Source organism: Eleutherodactylus coqui, chromosome 9 (assembly GCF_035609145.1).
Source record: "Eleutherodactylus coqui strain aEleCoq1 chromosome 9, aEleCoq1.hap1, whole genome shotgun sequence".
Taxonomy (NCBI): Eukaryota; Metazoa; Chordata; class Amphibia; order Anura; family Eleutherodactylidae; genus Eleutherodactylus; species Eleutherodactylus coqui.
Window position 1 is genome coordinate 89107208 of NC_089845.1, and position 19268 is coordinate 89126475.

Below are 19268 nucleotides of genomic sequence, written 5' to 3' on the forward strand. Positions count from 1 at the left end.
TGACTTCATAGATAAAGTTGTCGTCCTTATTCACTTTTATATAACATTTTTATATAACTGGGAAAGTTGGGGAGGGGTATGAGGGGTCAGGGAGTCGAAACGAAAGGAAGGGAGGAAAAGGCACTCACAAAAATAAACAAAACAAAACAAAAGAAAAACGGGGGGGGGGTGGGGGGGGGAGGAGGGGGGGGGGGTCGGTCCGTCAAGAAGGGACGGGGGGGGGGGGGGGGAGGGGAGAGAACATCTGCATTAAACCAAACTTTTGACCCATTTGGTATTTATGCACTTTGTCTTTTGAACTTCGTGCTGGAGATCTTCGAAAGGTATGGAGACCCCGCGCGGCCACGGCACGACCAGTGATTCACCCTATATTGGTGTATCCCCCATTGCCGCCTGCTCCCGGAACCAATAGGTGTGGTGAAAGCAATTTTTTAGTTTTTCTTTTACTCTCTGTGGCATTAATTGGATGAAACTTCCCCATGTTTCGAAGAAAGTTTGTACCATTTTCTCCTTAAATAACGAAGTTTCCGCCCAGTCCATTTGAAATAGGAATGCGAGTTTTTCCAGGAACAGTCTGAATGGGGGGCCTGTTGGTTGCACCCAGGTCTGCAGGATGGCTTTTAGGCCTGCTGCTGCTATAAAATGTAGTAACTTTCTTACTCCCCTTGCACAATGATATGTCTTGGGGTCTAGATATCCAAATATTGCCCACGCTGGTTCTTGTGGGCAGAAGTTTGTCAGGTGTGTTGTGGTGTATTCGCGTATTCGGGACCAGAAGTTTTTTATCAGTGGGCATGTCCACAGGCTGTGGTATAGATTAGTGTTTGGTTCCTGGCATTTGAAACAGTTTGGGGTGTCGTAAATTCCCATGTAAAATCCCTTAATTGGGGTGAGGTATGATCTATGGACTATCTGTAGTCTCATCTCCAAAAACCTGGCTGATGGCAGGCATTTGTGGGCTGACACTAAGGATTCCTTAATTAATGTAGGTGTGAGGTCTGGGTTGTCCCGAGACCATTTCCCAACCCCTGGATCAATGTCCTCTTCTTCCCTCATGTTCCTTATTGCTCTGTATATTTTTGATATCATTCCCCGTGCTCCCGTTTTCTTGGAGATCCAAGTGTTTCCTGCCTGTGTCCAGTCATGTTCCTGGAACTGCGGTGTAAGGCCTGCGATATAGTGTCTAACCTGTAGGTATGAGAACAGTGGAATAGGAATTTCGGGGTATTTTTGTTTTGTTTCTGCATGCGTTAGGATTCTTCTTTCCTTTTTGTGCAGTAATTTATCTATTGAGTCCAACCCGTGCGCCTTCCATTCAAAAAAGATGTTGTGGGGTTTTCCATCCTGAAAATTGGGGTTGTTTATGAATGTCAAGTGTGGGGATATGTGTGGTGACGTTTGGCTGTCTCTACGTAGTTTGTTCCATGCTTTCCACGCTGCTAATATCAGGGGGTTATGTTTGATTTGCTTTGGCAGTTCTGAGTATGGTTGGTGGAGTATATTTTGTAATTGTGTTGGCTTAGCCATTGTTTGTTCGAGTGTCGTGTTTGTAAAGTGTGACTTGGAATAAATCCAGTCATGGATAAATCTCGCTTGTGCTGCTAGGTTATAGTCCCTTATATTTGGTAGGTTGGTGCCGCCATTGTCCTTGTGTTTGTGTAGGGTTTTAAGGGCAATGCGTGGTCTTCCCCCTCCCCAGATAAATTTTCTATATAGGTAGTTGATCTTCTTTATGTCTTTCAATTTTAGAAAAATGGGGAGTGAATGCAGGATATATAGTAATCGTGGAAATTCTACCATTTTTAAGAGGTTGATTCTCCCCAGAAAGGAGACCGTGAAGTTCTTCCATACATTTAGGGTCGTTTCTAGTTTTTTGACATATGGTTCGATATTTGTGTTATAGAGTGCAGAAGGGTTTTTTGTGAGTTGAATCCCTAGATATTGTATGGACTGTTTTTCCCATTTAAATGGGTGTTGGTTTGCCCATGTGGGTTTCGCTGGTCCTCTAAGTAGCAGTGCTTCCGTTTTGTCCAGGTTCAGGGTGTAACCTGAGAGTTTGCCTATTCTTTCTATTTCCCGTAATAGGGGTGATAATGTTTCCCTAGGGTTGTTGACTATGAGTAAAAGGTCGTCGGCAAATGCTTCTACCTTTATCCTCGTTTCTCCGTAGCACGCCCCTGTGTAAAGCGTGGTGTGTGTTAGGAATCTGAGTAGCGGGTCAATTGATATGTTAAACAGTAATGGTGAAAGGGGGCAGCCCTGTCGAGCTCCTCTAAAAAGGTCAATGTGGGGGGTATTGTGGCCATTGACTGTGAGGATTGTGGTGGCGTTTGTTTGTGTTGTGTATATATAGTTTGCAAAGGTCTGTCCAAACCCTCTTTTTTTCAGCAGTACGTTTAGGAATGGCCAGGCCATTTTGTCAAAAGCTTTCTCAGCGTCTAGGCTGAGGAGCATTGTTATGGGGTTTTCAGGGTTTTGTGCTGCCACAGTTGCCGCTATGGCGGCCCTGATGTTTTTTAGGGCACTACGTCCTTGCGTGAAGCCTTTTTGCGATGTGTCTAGTATGGACGGTAGGATGGTTTGGAGTCTGTCTGCTAGTATTTTGGATAAGAATTTATAGTCGCAGTTTAGTAGTGCGATCGGTCTGTATGATCGCGGGTCAGTCGGGTCTTTATTTTGTTTGGGGAGTAGAATTGTTCTAGAAGTGCCAAAATCCTCTATTTGGGTATCTTCCATGTATATTGCATTGTATAGTTGGGTCAGCACTGGTACTATGTCTGTTGTTAGTATTTTATAGTATTCTGTTGTGAGACCATCCGGTCCCGGCGTCTTTCCCCCTGCTGCCGCTGCGATTACGTCCCGAACCTCCTCCTCTCGTATGTCTGCATTCAGTACTGTTTTTTGTTCCTCTGTGAGTCTCGGCAAGCTCATAGTTTCTAAGAAATTGTGAATGTCCTGTATGTTTGCTGGTTCTGCCCGGTATAGGTTTTCAAAATATTCGTATAGTGTTTGGGTTATCTCTTCCTGTTTTGTCATCAGGGTATTGTCGTTGGTGTCCCTTAGGGTTAATATTGGTTTATGTGGCTGTCTTTGTTTGGTTAGGTTTGCCAACAGTCGCCCCGTCTTGTTGCCCCACCTATAAAATTTATTTTTTGTTAGTTGTGTTTGCCAATGTGCATGTGTGTGTACGAATTCATTTAGCAGGTGTTTTGCTGTGAGGAATATTTGATATGAGTTATCATCTTGAGCGTCTATGTGTTCTTTTTGTGTTGCCAAGAGAGAGCTGTGTAAGGCCTCAAATTCTGTTTGGAATTTTTTCCTTTTGTGGGACACGTAGCTTATGATGTGACCTCTCATCACTGCCTTCGAGGCCTGCCAGAAAAGTGCTATGTTGTCTATGTGTTCGCTGTTGTCGTCTGCGTAGTTATTCCAGTGTAGTTTTATGTATTCTCTAAAGTCTTCCGATTCCCGTAGGTAGGAGGGGAAGCGCCACAGCCGTGACAGCCTCCGAGAGGGGACCATTTGTAACGTTATTGCGATCGGTGCGTGATCGCTTAATGATATCGGATGGATTATAGATTGCCGGTGGCAGTCAAATATTTTGTTTGATATTAGGAAAAAGTCTATCCGGGAAAACGAGTGATGGGCGTTGGAGCAGCATGTATATTCTCTGCTGGTTGGGTTTGAAAGTCGCCACGGGTCGCACACGTGAAGTTGGTCTATTAGTGTGATTAGCGCTTGTGTGGTTGGGGTTGGTTGGGTGGAAGGTCCTGTTCTGTCAAGTGAGTCGTCTTGTATGCCATTAAAGTCTCCCCCCAGGATTATGTGGTCGTTTAGGTAAGGTTGTAGCTGTTCAGTTAGTGTTGCATAGAATTTTGGTTGATCTGTGTTGGGGGCGTATATGTTCACCAGGCAATATGTTTGTGAGTCTATGCTGACCCTCAGCACCAGGAATCTCCCTTGTGGGTCTGCTATGGTTTGTATCATCGTGTGGGGTATATTTTTCCTTATTAGGATGGCTACTCCTCGTGATGCTGATGTATGTGAGGCTGTGTAACATGTTTCTATCCACGGTGCTCTCAGCTCGCCCTTTCCCTCCTTTTTCCAATGTGTTTCCTGCAGGAATACAATGTCTGGTTTGTGTCTCTTCAAGTGTGTTAGTACTTTTTTTCGCTTAATAGGTGTGTTAAGACCATCTACATTCCAGGATAGAATTTGTAGTGTTTTGGGTGTGTGGTAATCTGTAGTCTCTACGTCTATAGGCATGTTAATGTATGTGTTTTGGTCATATTTACCGTTGTGAGTGCCTTTCTGTCGTCGCGCCCCCCGGTCCCAGCGAGCCGTGGGTGCAACTGAATAGTGGTCGTGCCGTGTCGGCGGGGTCCTTCGATCTCCCTGTTGGGTTCCCTCCTAGAATTCAAATGGGTCATAGTGAAAAACATAGAAAAACTTATATAAACATAAAACATGTATGCAGTCTTTTCTTTTGCATTAGTGCTGCCACATCCGCATTATTTGGATCAGGGTCGTGTTGGGGGATCAGGGACCCAGTTCTCTTATTCTTTCTGTCTCATCCTCGTCCGTCTTCTTCTTCCAGTTGTAGGTGTCTCCTTGCGTCTTCCGGATTATTAAATATCAGAGTTCTATTGCCTTCTTGAACCCGAAGTTTTGCGGGATACAGCAGTTGGAAACGTGTGTTTTGTTCATGTAGGGCTTGACAAATTGGGGTGAATAATTTGCGTTTTTGAGAAACTGCAGCTGAGAAGTCCTGAAATATGAGGATTTTCATTCCTTGAATTATCAGTTCCTTTCGTCGTCTGTAGGCCTGTATAACCTCCTCTTTCGTTGCCCAATGCATGTATTTGGCTATCACTGGTCGTGGTCGGGTTCTGTTGTTGCGTCCGTCTCCTGGTGGGCCAACTCTATGGGCCCTTTCAATTATTAAGGGGTCATTTGGCATGTTGAGTTGGAGGGCTTGTGGTAGGTCTGTGGTTAGATATGTTAAGAGTTGGGCGTTAGTTACCGATTCCGGGATTCCCACAAAACGCAGATTATTGCGTCGATGTCTGTTCTCTAGGTCATCTATTTTTTCCCGGAGTGCTTCGGTTTCTAATCGGCTTCTTTGTAGTGAGGCTTCTAAGGTGGCTATGGATTGGTCTGTGTTTTGGGACTTTGCTTCCAACTCTGTCAGTCTTTGGGTGTTGTCCGTAATTTGCGATAGAGCTGAATTTATAGATTTGTGCAATGTCTCTAGTCTGTTGTCAAATAATGGTAGTAATATTTTTGAGACCTCTTGCGCCACCATTGTGGCCTGTGTCATTTCTGCGCTGTTATCCATCGGTGATGTGGCGGTTTGTGGAGGCGGAGTTTCAGGGTTTTGGTCTGATGTTGTTGTAGCTCGGGGTGAGGCGTTTCTTGGGGAGGGTATGGGCTGTTGAGTATTCTTGCTCTCTTTTTCTTTTGTACTTTTGGTCGGTCTGTTTTTCTGCTTTCCCCCTGAGTTTGATTTGTCTGTATCTATCTGGCGTGTTGCTCGTGTTGTAGTGTTTGAATTGCGTTCGTTTAGGTATTTGTCCATATTTCGGTTTTCGGTTCTGGTGAGTATGCAGACTTTGTGTACAAGGAGCTGCTATTTCCCTGTATCCAAGTTCGCTTTTGTTTTGTTGCTGGTTTTTTCGGTGCGGATGCGGCTTCTCGTTTAGTTATTATTCTTCCATTTTTGTTTGAGTGGTTCTATTGGGTTTTTCTGGTGGATTTTGTTCTTGTTATGTTTACTCTTGTCTCCCCTCTCGCCTCCACTCTATTCTGCAGGGTTGGGGGGTCTCTGTTTTGCGGGTGTTTTTCTTTTCCAGATCGTTTTCTTCCCCTTTTCTACCTCCCCCCCCCCCCTCTTGGGGCGCTCTCCTTTTCTTTAGGTGTGTTACCCTTCTGTGTTCCTCCTTACTTCTTCTCCCCCTCCCCTCAGGCCTTGTTTATGCCTTTGTTGTTTTCTTGGGGCACTGCCCCGGGCCGCGGCCGGGTGGGGTTTGTTTACTGTTCGTGCGGGGGCTTTTATATGACTTTTGTTTTCCCCTTACTGCTTTTCCTGTGGCCTGTTTCTAGGGAGATGTGTGGATGGGGGCTACTCAGTCTTCTGTGGGGGGGTTCTATATCATTCCCTTTACTTGCGGTTCGCTGATGCCACCTTCAGGGCCCCGTGTCGCAGCCCCTGGGTCTCGTCGGGCCGCGGCCCACCGATAGCCCCCTCCCCGTCGGGGCCGATGATTCGGGTGCCGCCGGGCCGCGGCGCGCTTCACCCAGAGAGGCCGGTCTCCCAAGCGCCGCTCCTGCGGCCTCCGTAGTGGGCGGGGCTTATCGCGGGTGTCGCAGCCAGGAATCCAGGCCGCGGCTTCTGCTGCTGCTAGGCCGCGGCGCTCCGGTCGCTCCGCGGGCGGCCGCAGCGCTCTGGAGAGACCCCCCGGGTTGCCCGGATACCTTAGGGGGTTCCTCCCCTCACGCCGCTCTGCTTGCCGGTTGTCGCGGCCGGGGGGCCGGATCGCGGCTCCCGCCTCCGTTTGGCCTCCGCTTCTCCGCCCTCACCCCGTAGGCTTGTGGTTCCCAGCGGGTCTTCCGGGCTCCCCCTGGGGTCCCTCTCGCTCCTCTCCGACCGGGGGATTTCTCGGCCCTCGCGACCGGAAGTTCAGGCCGCGGTCTCGGGTGCCTCCCAGGCCGCGGCACTTCGGGGAATCCTCGGCGTGTCTCAGGCGGCGGTTGGTGGTCCGGCTGGTCCCTCCGTAGGTAGGATCTCGGTGCGCCGCGTGCCCCGCGTCTTCTTTCTCCTCCCGCCCGTGTCCCGTTTGGCGGTTACTTGGGTCGCGTTGCGGGGTCTCCCGGGGACTTCCCGGGTGTCTTTTAGATGTGGGGGGCTTCTGCCTCGCAAGCAGGGGAGGTGTTCGTCCCCGGCAGCTGCTTTTGTGGGACACCAGAGGGTCCCGGTGGCTCTGGGATGCTGTGTCTGCAGGAGCTCTGTAGGACACGTCCTGCTCCCTCTGTGTCTTGGGCGGAAGTCCCCGTTGGATGTTTAACGCCGGTCCACGGCACCGCCGGGAAATCCGGCCTGCTGCCTTGTGTTTTGCGGCCCGCGGCGTGCGGACGCCGCTCACCACTGAAGCGATTACCAGCGGGGGCGCCGCAGCTCCCCGCTGGTAATCGCGCTGATCCCGGCGCACACTGACGTCTGTGCAGTAAGGATTCTCTTCTCCGAGTCCCCTGCTCATTAGTTCCGCAGGAAAGGACTCGGGGAGGAAGCGTTCCGGGCTGACGTCAGGGCAAGCAGACAGAGAGCGACAGCAGGGAGGAGGTAAGTATATGGGTTGGGGGGGCTGCCTATTACTGGGAGTGGGGGTGCTGCATATTATGGGGGGGGCTGCCTATTATGGGGGGCTGCCTATTACTGGGGGGGGAGGGCTGCCTATTACAAGGGAAGGGGCTGCCTATTACTGGGGGGGGGCTGGTTATTACTGGAGGGGAGGCTACTTATTACTGGGGGGGGACCTGCTTATTACTGGGGGGGGTTGCTTACATTGGGGGGGCTGCTTATTACTGGGGGGGTGGGGCTACTTATTACAGGGGAAGGGGCTGCTTATTACTGGGGGGGCTGGTTATTACTGGGGGGGGCTACTTATTACAGGGGAAGGGGCTGCCTATTACTGGGGGGGCTGGTTATTACTGGGGGGGGCTACTTATTACAGGGGAAGGGGCTGCCTATTACTGGGGGGGCTGCCTATTACTGGGAGGGGGGGCTACTTATTACAGGGGAAGGGGCTGCCTATTACGGGGGGCTGCCTATTACGTGGGGCTGCCTATTACTGGGGGGGGGGGCTACTTACTACTGGGGGGGCTGCCTATTACTGAGGGGGGAAAGTCTTATTACTGGGGGGTACCTGCTTATTACTGGGGGGGGTTGCTTACTGTGGGGGCTGCTTATTACTGGGGGGGGGGCTACTTATTACAGGGGAAGGGGCTGCCTATTACTGGGTGGGCTGCCTATTACTGGGGGTAGGGCGCTGCCTATTACTGGGGGGGGGGACCTGCCTATTACTGGGGGTAGGGCGCTGCCTATTACTGGGGGGGGACCTGCCTATTACTGGGGGGGACCTGCCTATTACTGGGGGGGGACCTGCCTATTACTGGGGGATGGACCTGCCTATTACGGGGGGATGGACCTGCCTATTACGGGGGGATGACCTGCCTATTACGGGGGGGGGGGGGGGACCTGCTTATTACGGAGGAGGGAACTGCTTATTATGGGGGGACCTGCTTATTACTGGGGGGGGGGGATGGATATTACTGGGGGGGGCTACTTATTACAGGGGGAGGGGCTGCTAATTACTGACAGGTAGGGGCTGTTTATTACTGAGGGGTGGGGGCTGTCTATTACTGAGGGGCGGGGGCTGTCTATTACTGGGGGGTAGATAAATTATATGCTGCCCTATGTGTGTGCTGGGGGGGGATAGACTATATACTGCCCTATGTGTGTGCTGCCAGGACATTCTAAATGTCATAATTAAATAAGAATGGACTAAACTCCAACCCCCTTCATAACCCCGCCCTATATAACCAAAGCCCTGCCCATGTCCTGCCCAACCCTGCCGGGCCTTGTTAAAATGGTCTTGCTGGAAGCTGGTCCCTGGTGCCAAAAAGGTTGGGGACCACTGCTGTGGAGGACCCAATACATCCACCCGTCACAGGCAACCCATGGATTTCAATGTGAACTGTGTAATGCTTACTGCTGCGTTTCCACAAAATTTATCGCTGATCGTTGGGTCCCAGGAGTGATCAGCTCACTATTGTGGAACTTAAGTCCTCTTTCACACAAACATATTTGTATAATCTGTAATAAGGATATTACATTAGTATTAGCATTGCATTAGGATGTCTGTATTTGTTTTCATTGGTCTTATTTTCTACTGAGCAAAAGCAGATCCTTTTACGAATGCAGATGACACACAGTTGCACTCATATTATAATCAATTTCCATAATATAGTGGGAGTATATGTTTCATCATAAATGTACACATGTAGTGCAAGCGGCGTATTTTAAATAAGAGCGTGAATAGCCCTATAGAGTTTCATCAGCTGCGTGTTCGCAAAACACACTCATGAGAACACACCCGTTGACATCAATGGGCTCTATTCTCTGCACATTGTGCAAAAACATGTGCAAATGCAGTTGTGTGAAGAAGCCTTTACAGTCCACAAAACACAGATGAAGGCCTCCTTCACACAAATGTATGCGCTAGGTATGCATCAGATGGGCAGTGTGTATTGCCCGGGTTTGAATACGCGGCCGATATACGCTCCTGTGAATAAAGCCTAATAGTCACAGATGTTTGGTGCCAGTTCCTCACAAAAATCTACAATAGCTTGCAGCACGGAATATGTGAATGTACCATTCATGTTTGTGAAAACACTTCCACATGTAAAGGACTAGATTTGGGTAGAATTCAGAACATATTGGGGATTTTAAATCTGCAACATGCTCATTATATTGCTGAAATATTGCAGATCTTCACCATGAAATCCATGGCCAGTATATTCTCTATTTTGTTGTTCTGTACGCTGATAGAAACATGTCATGGGTTCAGTAAAAGGGGCGGTCAGCCAACCCCGGCCCCATTGTGTTATGTTGTACTATAGAGGGTGGGCTTGGTGTTTTACATACAATCCTGTGTTATAAGATGTCAGAATTTTTGTTTTTCAGTTTCTTATTAAACTGAACTACTTTACTGCCACAGATATAAAGAACAATCAGAAGGAAGTTTCTTTGAAGGTTTTGGCTACGCCAAATTATTATACAGTGTGCAGAACATCAATCGCTTGCGCTTTGATCAGGCCATCCAGACCACCTCCGATGTGGGCTTGCTGTTCTTTGCAGAAAAAGAGGTATTCAAATATTTTTTAAAAATTGATTAATGAAAAGTAATATGTTGTTGCAGTTCATACGTAGACTAATAATGTGCAATCATACACAGTGCATCTACTGCATTTATATAGTAATGTATGGGCGTAGTTTATGCATAGACACATCCAATCCCCATTGCCAGATTTACAAACTTTCAGCTGTTTGCAAAAAACAAACAGGAACAATTTAAATAGCCCAACACAACTAATATAACAAGTGGTTTCTACACTTTTAACCCCTTCCCACCACAGGGCGTAACTGTACATCCTGGCAGAGGGGTACAGTTACTCCCTGGGAATAGCGCGACATCATAAGAGATGAAGTCGTTAGTTAGTTACTAGAGATGAGTGAGCACGATCATTTAAGGCTGATGCTCGATCGAGCATCGGTCTTGTCAAGTAACTGATTACTCGACCGAGAGATCTCCACCCCACTAGCCCCCCCCCCCCCCCCCCGCGCATGGTGCTCGGTGCGCACTCATCTCTAGTAACTAACTAACGACTTCATTAGCTACATTAGGTATGCTTGGGATAGCGCAAGATCTCTTATGATCTCGCGCTATCCCCAGGGCGTAACTGTACCCCTCTGCCAGGATGTACAGTTACGCCCTGTGGCGGGAAGGGGTTAAAAGTGGAGAACCCACTTGGTATATTAGTTGTGTTGGGCTATTTAAATTGTTCCAGTTTGTTTTTTTGGCAAACAGCTGAAAGTTTTTGCATCAGCCTTAAACGAGCGTTCTCGCTCATCTCTATTAGTTACATCAGGTGTGCTCGAGAAAACATTTGATTAGCAAATGTGTGTTGTCATGAGGGATTCTGTTCAGGGGTTTGAATAATTCTGAGAGTGCATTAGTCATTAAAAGTGGCATTTTGTGTTGAATTTGGAGAAACCACTTGTTATATTAGTTGTCTTCAGCTATCTAAATTGTATTGTTTGCAAATAGCTAAAAGTTTGTAAATTTGACAAATAGACCCAATTTGCAGTGGGGTTGAATTTAGATTGCAACTGTAGAAAAGAGCTCATGCAGTTATAGGCTGCATTCAGACGACCATATATCGGCTGGGTTTTCATTCCTGGAACTTAGCCCCGCCCTGTTTTGCCTCCTCTCATTGCAAATAGTGCAGAGGGGCGGAGAGGAGGCAGAGAGGGGGCAGGAGCTCAGAGCACTGCTCCCAGCTCTTCCAGCCTCCTCCCCCTGCAGTGAGAGACGACGTATATCGGCTGGGCGTGAAAACCTAGCCGATATACGGTTGTCTGATTGCACCCTTAGACTGTATTACTAGAATAGCATTAAGGGCAGCTACACATGGACAGGTCGGATTCCAGATGTAGGATCTCGCAGCGGAATCCAACCCTGGGCCATGCCGTTGACCCCGTGTACCTGTAGTTTTCTTCTTTCTTCTGTACTGCAAAACGTCTGGCCGGCTCGCCGTCAGACATACGCAACACAGATTTTCCCATGCCGTCGCTAGGCAATGAAGCGGAATTCGCAACTTTTCCGCAATGTTAGTTGTGGAAGGGCAGCGGGTCGGACAGCTTCCATTGAATTCAATGGAAGCTGTTCGAGCAGAAGCCGCTCAAAAATACAGCATGCTGCGATTTTTTTTACTTTTTTATTTTATTTTTAATTTTTTCCTTCGCAAGAAAAAAAAAATCACAATTTATTAGGGGTGAGCGAGTATACTCGCTAAATCACTACTTGCTCGAGTAATGTGCCTTAGGCCTCCCTCACACAAGGCGTTTGCAGAAATGCAGCGTTTTGCAACGCTGCGTTTGCTGCAGATTCCGCCCCGTTTCAGCAGCGCTGGCATACTTTATGCCAGCGTTTTGGCTGCGTTTTCAGCTCGGCTGAAAACGCAGCCAAGAATGCTGAAAAGAAGAAAAAAAAGCAATACTCACCTAGCCGCTGCAGTCGGGGTAGCGGCCGCTGGTCTCTGCAGCTGACCCGGGCTTCCTCGGCACTCCCAAGTCTATTGCCGGAGGCCAGGTTTGACCAAGTGTTGCCGCGTTTTCAGCAGTGCTAAAACCGCTGCCCATTCATTTCAATGGGCGACGCAGGGCTGAAAATGCCCCAAAATAGAACATGCATCGCTGTCAAAGCGCAGCGTGGGAGGCACTGCGTTTTCAGCCCTGTGTGAGCAGCCCCATTGAAATGAATAGGAGCGTTGTACAGCGTTTAGCGCTGGGCTGAAAAGGCAGTGCTAAACGCTGTATAAAACGCCCTGTGTGAGGGAGGCCTTAGACGAGTATCTCCCTGCTTGTCCCTGAAGATTCGGGAGCCGCCGCGGCTGACAGGTGAGTCGCGGCGGGGAGCAGGGGAGAGCGGGCGGGAGAGAGGGAGAGAGATCTCCCCTCCGTACCTCCCCGCTCTCCCCCGCAGCTCCCTGCTCCACGGCGGCCCCCGAATCTTCAGGGACGAGCAGGAAGATACTCGGCTAAAGCACATTACTCGAGCGAGTAGTGCTTTAGCGAGTATACTCGCTCATCCCTACAATTGATTTCTGCTCATAGGCAGGAAAAAGTGCTTTTTCATAGCATGCTTTGGACCGTATTTGCTGCCGAATCGGGAGGCGGACGCAATGCAAATATGCCCGTGTGCAGGCGGCCTTATGTGTCTTATATTTTGTGTTCCGATTGCAGGAAAGCTATATCAGTTTGGAAATTGAGAATGGCAGCCTTGTGCTTAAATACAAATTAAATGCAGATCAAGAGCCGCAAAAGAGAGATGCCGAACTTAACCGCGTAAATACCGGACAATTATTCAGTGTAAGTAGCCGCATACTATGTGTACAAGAATATTAGATCCCACTTATTGCACCCTGTTTTTCTGATTCCCTTCTACAGTAGCCAGTGGATTGTGTCACTGCTCCTGTTTGCTCTGTCCTACTGATGCTGCACTAACTCTACTTTTCTTCGGCTCCATGGTGCTAAGCATGGCATGGAGCTTTATACCCTACTTTCTATATTCTGTCACTTGCTCTCACAAAAGGTACTACTATATATTGTACTATATCATTTTTGCAGCCATGCTGTTATAAATAAGGGTTCATCTCTTTCCTTTTGTAGTTTGCGTTGATAGTAGAACCCAACGCAAGAATCATACGTATAGCCCAAGGACAGAAACACCTAAGCGTATCCGATGTGGATGCATTCCTTTTCAGCAAATACTATTTCGGTGGAGCCCCCACAGCCTCTAGAGAAAAGTGAGTCAGTGTAACCCTGTTGCCACATATCAGCAATGCTCTAACGACCCTGGTTTCACCGCTGCATTACTGTATCTACAACTAATGCAGCAGGTCTGTGAATCAGGCGGCTGTCAAGTAACTTAACATATTAACAAAAGTTCACAAAGAGAGGAAAATTAGACACTCTGAAGCTTGTTGCGCCCTGCCAAGTCACTGAATATATTTTACTTTCCCTTTTAAACAGGTTTAACATAAAAACTCCGTCTTTCCGTGGATGTATTAGAAATATAAGGAACCCGGGGGGTGCAGGCCAATTCAATGAAACCTATGGAGTCAGCAGTCGATGTTACAGTGAATGGAGTGTAAGTGAGACTCTTCAATAATTTTGAGAACTTTATTTCAGAAATTTAGTTTAATGGATAGTGTTATGAAGACCCCCCCTGGCCATACGCCCTCCATTCAGGGTAAATGTCTGTCTGTCTGGTCGTGGCTTTCCTCCCTGGAAGTAAGGCTCACAGCGATCAGATGATGAAACAATTCCTTTAATCCGGTTACGTGTTGAGGGCATCTGTGCTGTTTAGTGCTGTCATTCCAGAATACAGGCCACAAGACCCACCTCTGTGTAGTCAGCAAGGAAGGATGGGAGATTTTGGCTCTGAAGCAGAATTGTGAGTTCAGCTCTGCACTATAATGCTGGCTGTAACTCTGCATCAATACAAAATAATTAATGCCATCTAGTCACAAAGTCATTTGACGTTTGGTGAAAATTAATTGTGTAGATATGATCTATAAAGAGGTGGTCAGAGGTGAGCAGACTGGTGTCTACATGAAGCTACACTTTACATATTTTGTTTCAGATTATTCGCTCCGCAGAGTTCTCTAATGGAGGAAGACTGGGACTGAAGCCTGATGGATTCTCCTTCCCGGGTGACTTCCAAGCATCATTTGGCTTCCAGACTCCTCAAGTTAATGCTATGCTGTTAAATCATAGAACACAGGTTTGTTCTTCGTAAATTGTATTTTAGTTTATGCATGTTAAGCAATATGAGAAAACAGCATGCACGTTGGTGCTGGCTGCCCATGGGGGGTAGTGGAGAGGTAGTGGTGGCCCTAGCACAATTGTAGAACAGATGATCTGATGTACTTACATACAGCTTTGCAGAGGTGTGTTAATCGTGTGGCTCTCTGAATGAACCTCGAAGGTGTATACGGAGGTACATTCTCATATGTTATGCGTTATATTCATGGTCTAAGTCCAGTAAAGTGTTAACATTTTTAAGAGTGGTAGTTGGAGGTCTACCATAGATGGTCCATGTGTACAAGGATGTAGTTGCAGTATTTCTGAACATTTTTCTTTTTAAGCTGCCCCATGGCCCTGTAGTAGTTATAGCACCTGCAGTTACCAATTGCAGTTGCTCTATATCGTCTTGTGGACCCTTCACATGGGACGGAATTGTTCCACAACACACAACATGAACAACGAATATCTGTTCATCGTTCAATCATTGGTCATGCGCACACTGAATGATTATCGTTGAGGATGAAGGGGCCCTTATTTAGAAGTGTCTTCATTTTCTGCCTACAGTCTGATGAATTACACGTTTCTCTAGAAGCTGGAACAGTATCTGTTACTACAACTAACTCAAATGTCAACTTACGATCCAGGGACAAGTACAGTGATGGAAAGCTTCACTATGTGTCAGTAATAAGAAACAATAACGAGTAAGTACCGAGACTGTCAAATAAAATATAAAGCATATAAAGTAAAAGACATCTGTGCAAGGTCCTCTGCATAGTGCTATTAGAAACATACTACTTTCTTACCCTTAGGCCTCTTTCACACAGGCGACAGTGATATCGCCGCTACATAATCACGGTGATATTGCAGCTATGTTCCAGTGATTTCTTGTGAAAAATAGTGCGTCGCTTCGCTGCTGCCAGCGATAAAATTGCAAGAAGGTTAAGCCCTCCGCTGAATTCCCTGGAAAAAAGGGAATACTTACCTAAAAGGCTCAGTCCTCATTCACCCACAGAAGATCACTTCCTGGTTGCGGGATTCAAAAATCCCGCTTGGAGGAAGCGATGGCTCTGATTGGTTCATCCAGCGCTACTCAGCCAATCAATGCAGTGCGTGATGAACCAATGCAAGGGCTGTGATTAGTTCATCCAGCTCTGCATTGATTGGCTGAGTAGAGTTTAAAAGATCAATCACGTTGTGGAAGCGGGATTTATGAATTGGCTGAGCCGTGGCATTGATTGGCCAATTCATAAATCCCACCTCAACAACATAGATTTCCTGATAGAAATTTGCGTGATTTTATCACTGGTGACCGCCATGCGAGATCTTTCTCACAAAAAAAGCAGCGATATTGCTGAAAAATCGTGGGAGCAAAGATGCGATTTTGCCACGATTTTCTCGCGGCAAAATCGCTGTTGCCCCTGTGAGAGGAACTGTGGAAATCCTTAAGGAACCCATTATATTTTTTATGTAGTGTAATGAATGTGATTGGAAAATCTGCTTCTAGACTCAGATCAGTAAATAATGATTAGGCACAAAGGTATAGGGCCTTTACGTTATGTAGCAGTGTAACATATCACAATGCATGTATATAGAGAGGTTTTCTTAAGATGGAGTTTGTATTACTGGTAGCATCTTGTATACACTTGATATGAGAAGATAAGAGGCAATACTTTTAAGGCCCTTTCATACACAACGATTATCATTTGAATGGCTGAACGAATTAACGACTTTTTTGCATAAAATGCTGTGCATTACAAGGTACAAATAATCACTTGAAATCCTCTCCATTAGCTAAGTAAACACTGTATATGTTGTTTGCTCAGGTGGGTGTGTGTTTATGCAAGGAAAATTCTGGCTGGCAGGATTTTAATTAGTGTGAAGATAATCCATCATCTTCTGCCGTATGGGTAAACAAGTAGTAATTGTGTTTAGCACAGCAAACAATCACCCCTTCCCTCAGGTCTTTCAGTTGTTCAAAGACTGAACGAATTCCATTTAAACCACATGAAAAGCATTTCTAATGACTATTTGTATGCAGGCTGATACTCAGCGATAAACAACAAGTGAACGAATAATGCAAGATGGCTGCGTGTTTACATGTAACGATTATTGCTCACTTTCACCCGTTTTAACGAATTTTGAGCAATAATCATTGCGTGCAAATGAACTATTTGATCATGATACAACAAGTTAGACATAGGCAAAATCTTCAGATGACTTTACAGTAATCCCATCATCACATATTCTTGCTTTCCATTATTGAGATGTCAGACTGAAGAAGATCACTTAGTAATGTACATCTTCTGAACAAAGATAAATTACAGTCTGAGGAAACAGCAGGGGATTAAATACACATTGTTAAATGTCACTTCAAACATGCCCTCTGTGTCCCCAGGGATTAATTAACACCTTTATCATTTCCCTAAAAATTCAGTCTTGCGTCAGTGGAGCTGTTCTGAGAATATGGGACTATATATAGGTGGCCGCCGGCTGCTTTGTCATAGGTTAGAGATCTGCTCTTTGTCATTGTAGTAACAAGTGGATTAGTATGCAAGATACATTTACTATATATCCACATACGGAAAACATGTATTACATGTCATATGTATACAGTAACTCCTAGATGATATCACAGTGCAGTATTACATAGCACTGCAGGTAAACCAAACTCCGAGTTATCATCACACAATCACTCAATCTTTTTGGCAGCCTCTCAGCATGTAGTTTTTTTGGAGTTACATGAATATGGCTGCCACAAACAGTCCCACGGTGATTCGCCGTAATGTCAGATCTGCCCAATTGTCAAATATCCTGCTATATTACTGCAGAACATGGCAAATATGTCGTTTAGACTCTAGGATATCTGGGTGGCAACCCCTATGAGAGCTGTTAATTGGAACCATAATGATGTTGCCTAGCTTCAGATATATTGAAGAATAGTACTAGATAGAGGAATGGATTCCTAAGCTTCCATATCTGCAGGTTAATTTGAAAATAATAAATGGAGGGTTCATGCTCTGTGTGGGGCTGCTTTTTTTTCACTTCAGAGCTGAGGTTGTCTTCAGATGCATGTTCTGGCTTCTGTACTGGATCCATTGTATGACGGATTCCACTGATATCCAACGGACACTATGGGAGCTATAATGGGATTCACTGGGTTCCTGTCATAGTGTTTATCACTCTACCACAAGTATAGAGCTGTATGCTGCGCTATTCTTAAAAGCAGCCTCTGGAGGAAGCCTCCGACCGCCTAAGAAAAGTGCCTAATTTATGCAACAATGTAAAGTAAACTGTAATCACATGAATCAACACTGTTCCCTTCATAGTGAATAAACATGGAATGTAAGGCTGCCTGTACATATCAGATAGCTGTCAGCCGAATGTTGGTTTGGCCAACAGCTACATAACCCATCACCCCTTCCCCATACATATTTGTACGCTTTGCTCAGCCAAGCATGGGGGGGAAAGCCACTGCCAGGCACCTCTGGCAGCGGCTTATCCCCATGGAATAAGGCAATTGAAATCCTACTGATCTTTATCTTTCCTGACATCTTCTGCCTAAGAGGGAGTCGGGAAGCCTCCATATGCATTAGATGATCATCCGGACCTACTGAAATCGGAGATTTGGTTGATCTATATCTACTGTGCATATCCTAACTGAGCCTCTTGTATGACCTCAACTTATAACTGTGAAAACTAAAAGTTACTACTCTATTTCAGGTATAAGCTCTTGGTTGATGATGAAGAAGAAACCGAAAACACAGACAGTTCCAGGAGGGCAGGTCTTTCACCCAGTGACATATATATTGGAGGAAATGGCTTCAAGGGCTGCATGACAAATGTTTTTATTTCAAGGTAATTCAGAGGCTACATTATATGCAATATCTTATGCACCCTGACAGCCGGTGGGCTGTAGATTGTAGTTTGACAACAGCTGTAGCCCCTCAGTTTACAGACCACCGAGTCAGAGTCTCTGGCAAATCCAAGGCAAATTTTTATACAAAGCAGCTGGAAGTGGAAACTCGTCCCAGCGCTGATTAATCCTGTGCATTTACACAGGAGTGATCATTGCTCAGTGAATGGAGAGGAGACAGGGCGGCCCGTTGGCCTCCGTTCACAATAAATAAGCCGCCGTTCGTAGATGGATGATGGCCTTTTTACACAGGCAGATGCAGCGGCAGATCAACCATGATTTTTAGGTCTGCATGAAAGATCCGATTGACGATTAATCACTGATAGTTCTTTCACTGCATTCGTTCACACTGCACAATCATCGTGCAAACCGATCGATATAACGAGTGATTTGCATGGCAATCGTGCCGTGTAGAAGGGGCTAAAGCCATCTTTTGCCTTCAAGATTTGAAAGTCATTCTAATGTCCCCTACTTTTCCTTTTCTGTATTTTAGAGATTCACCACATCCTACTGTGCAGAACCTTTTTGACAACACTGAGAAGGATAAAGTGTCGTTGGGAATGTGCCTCCCTGATGAAGCCCCCACGCCTCTGATATTAAGTCAACTCAATCCTCTCAATCTCAGACTTAACGACTTTTATTTGGTAAGTCATGAGTTTGTTTTAAAAATGGGTGATGTCGTATTTATAATATGCTTTGAATTGATATTTGTGTACAGCATGTAGAACATATCCCATCACACATGAGAATTCTCCATCTGGTTCAGATCCTTATTGTTGTCCACCAGAGGTAGTATTATAGTATTCCTATCTGGTTTAGTAAAGAAATACACTATAGTTTATACTGTAAATTGTTTAAAAATATGACAGCTACCCATAGTTCTGTTCACACTACAGTTTTTTTAATTCCATTCCATTGGGGTTTTCAAGTGTTTTTTTTTTTTTTGCAACTTAGATGGAAACCTGAAGGACCAATTATAAGTCACTGGATCCATTGGGATCTGTTGGCATACACATCTGTCACACTTATACTTGGTTCTGTTAAATAGATCAGCATCTCTGCTGAAATGTCTGCTTTACAGCAATACATATCTGCATTCCCCATCAATTAACAATTTTGGATCATCTTTATGTATAATTTATAGACTTTCTATGAGCTCTTCTTCATCTAGTGAGCAGAAACAGTGTTCAGATGAGCGCTTCTGTT

At 46.0% G+C, this 19268-nt stretch overlaps 1 protein-coding gene across 1 annotated transcript in view; it reads left to right on the forward strand.

The window, feature by feature from the left end:
* Nucleotides 1-19268, forward strand: part of LAMA3 (laminin subunit alpha 3) — a 205905-nt gene that overhangs the window by 172607 nt on the left and 14030 nt on the right. The window contains exons 62-69 of the mRNA XM_066578034.1: nt 9777-9924; nt 12584-12709; nt 13010-13146; nt 13373-13490; nt 13986-14126; nt 14714-14850; nt 17870-18004; nt 18556-18706. Of these exons, the coding sequence (XP_066434131.1) occupies nt 9777-9924; nt 12584-12709; nt 13010-13146; nt 13373-13490; nt 13986-14126; nt 14714-14850; nt 17870-18004; nt 18556-18706 (1093 nt within the window). The remainder of the gene's footprint in view (nt 1-9776; nt 9925-12583; nt 12710-13009; nt 13147-13372; nt 13491-13985; nt 14127-14713; nt 14851-17869; nt 18005-18555; nt 18707-19268) is intronic.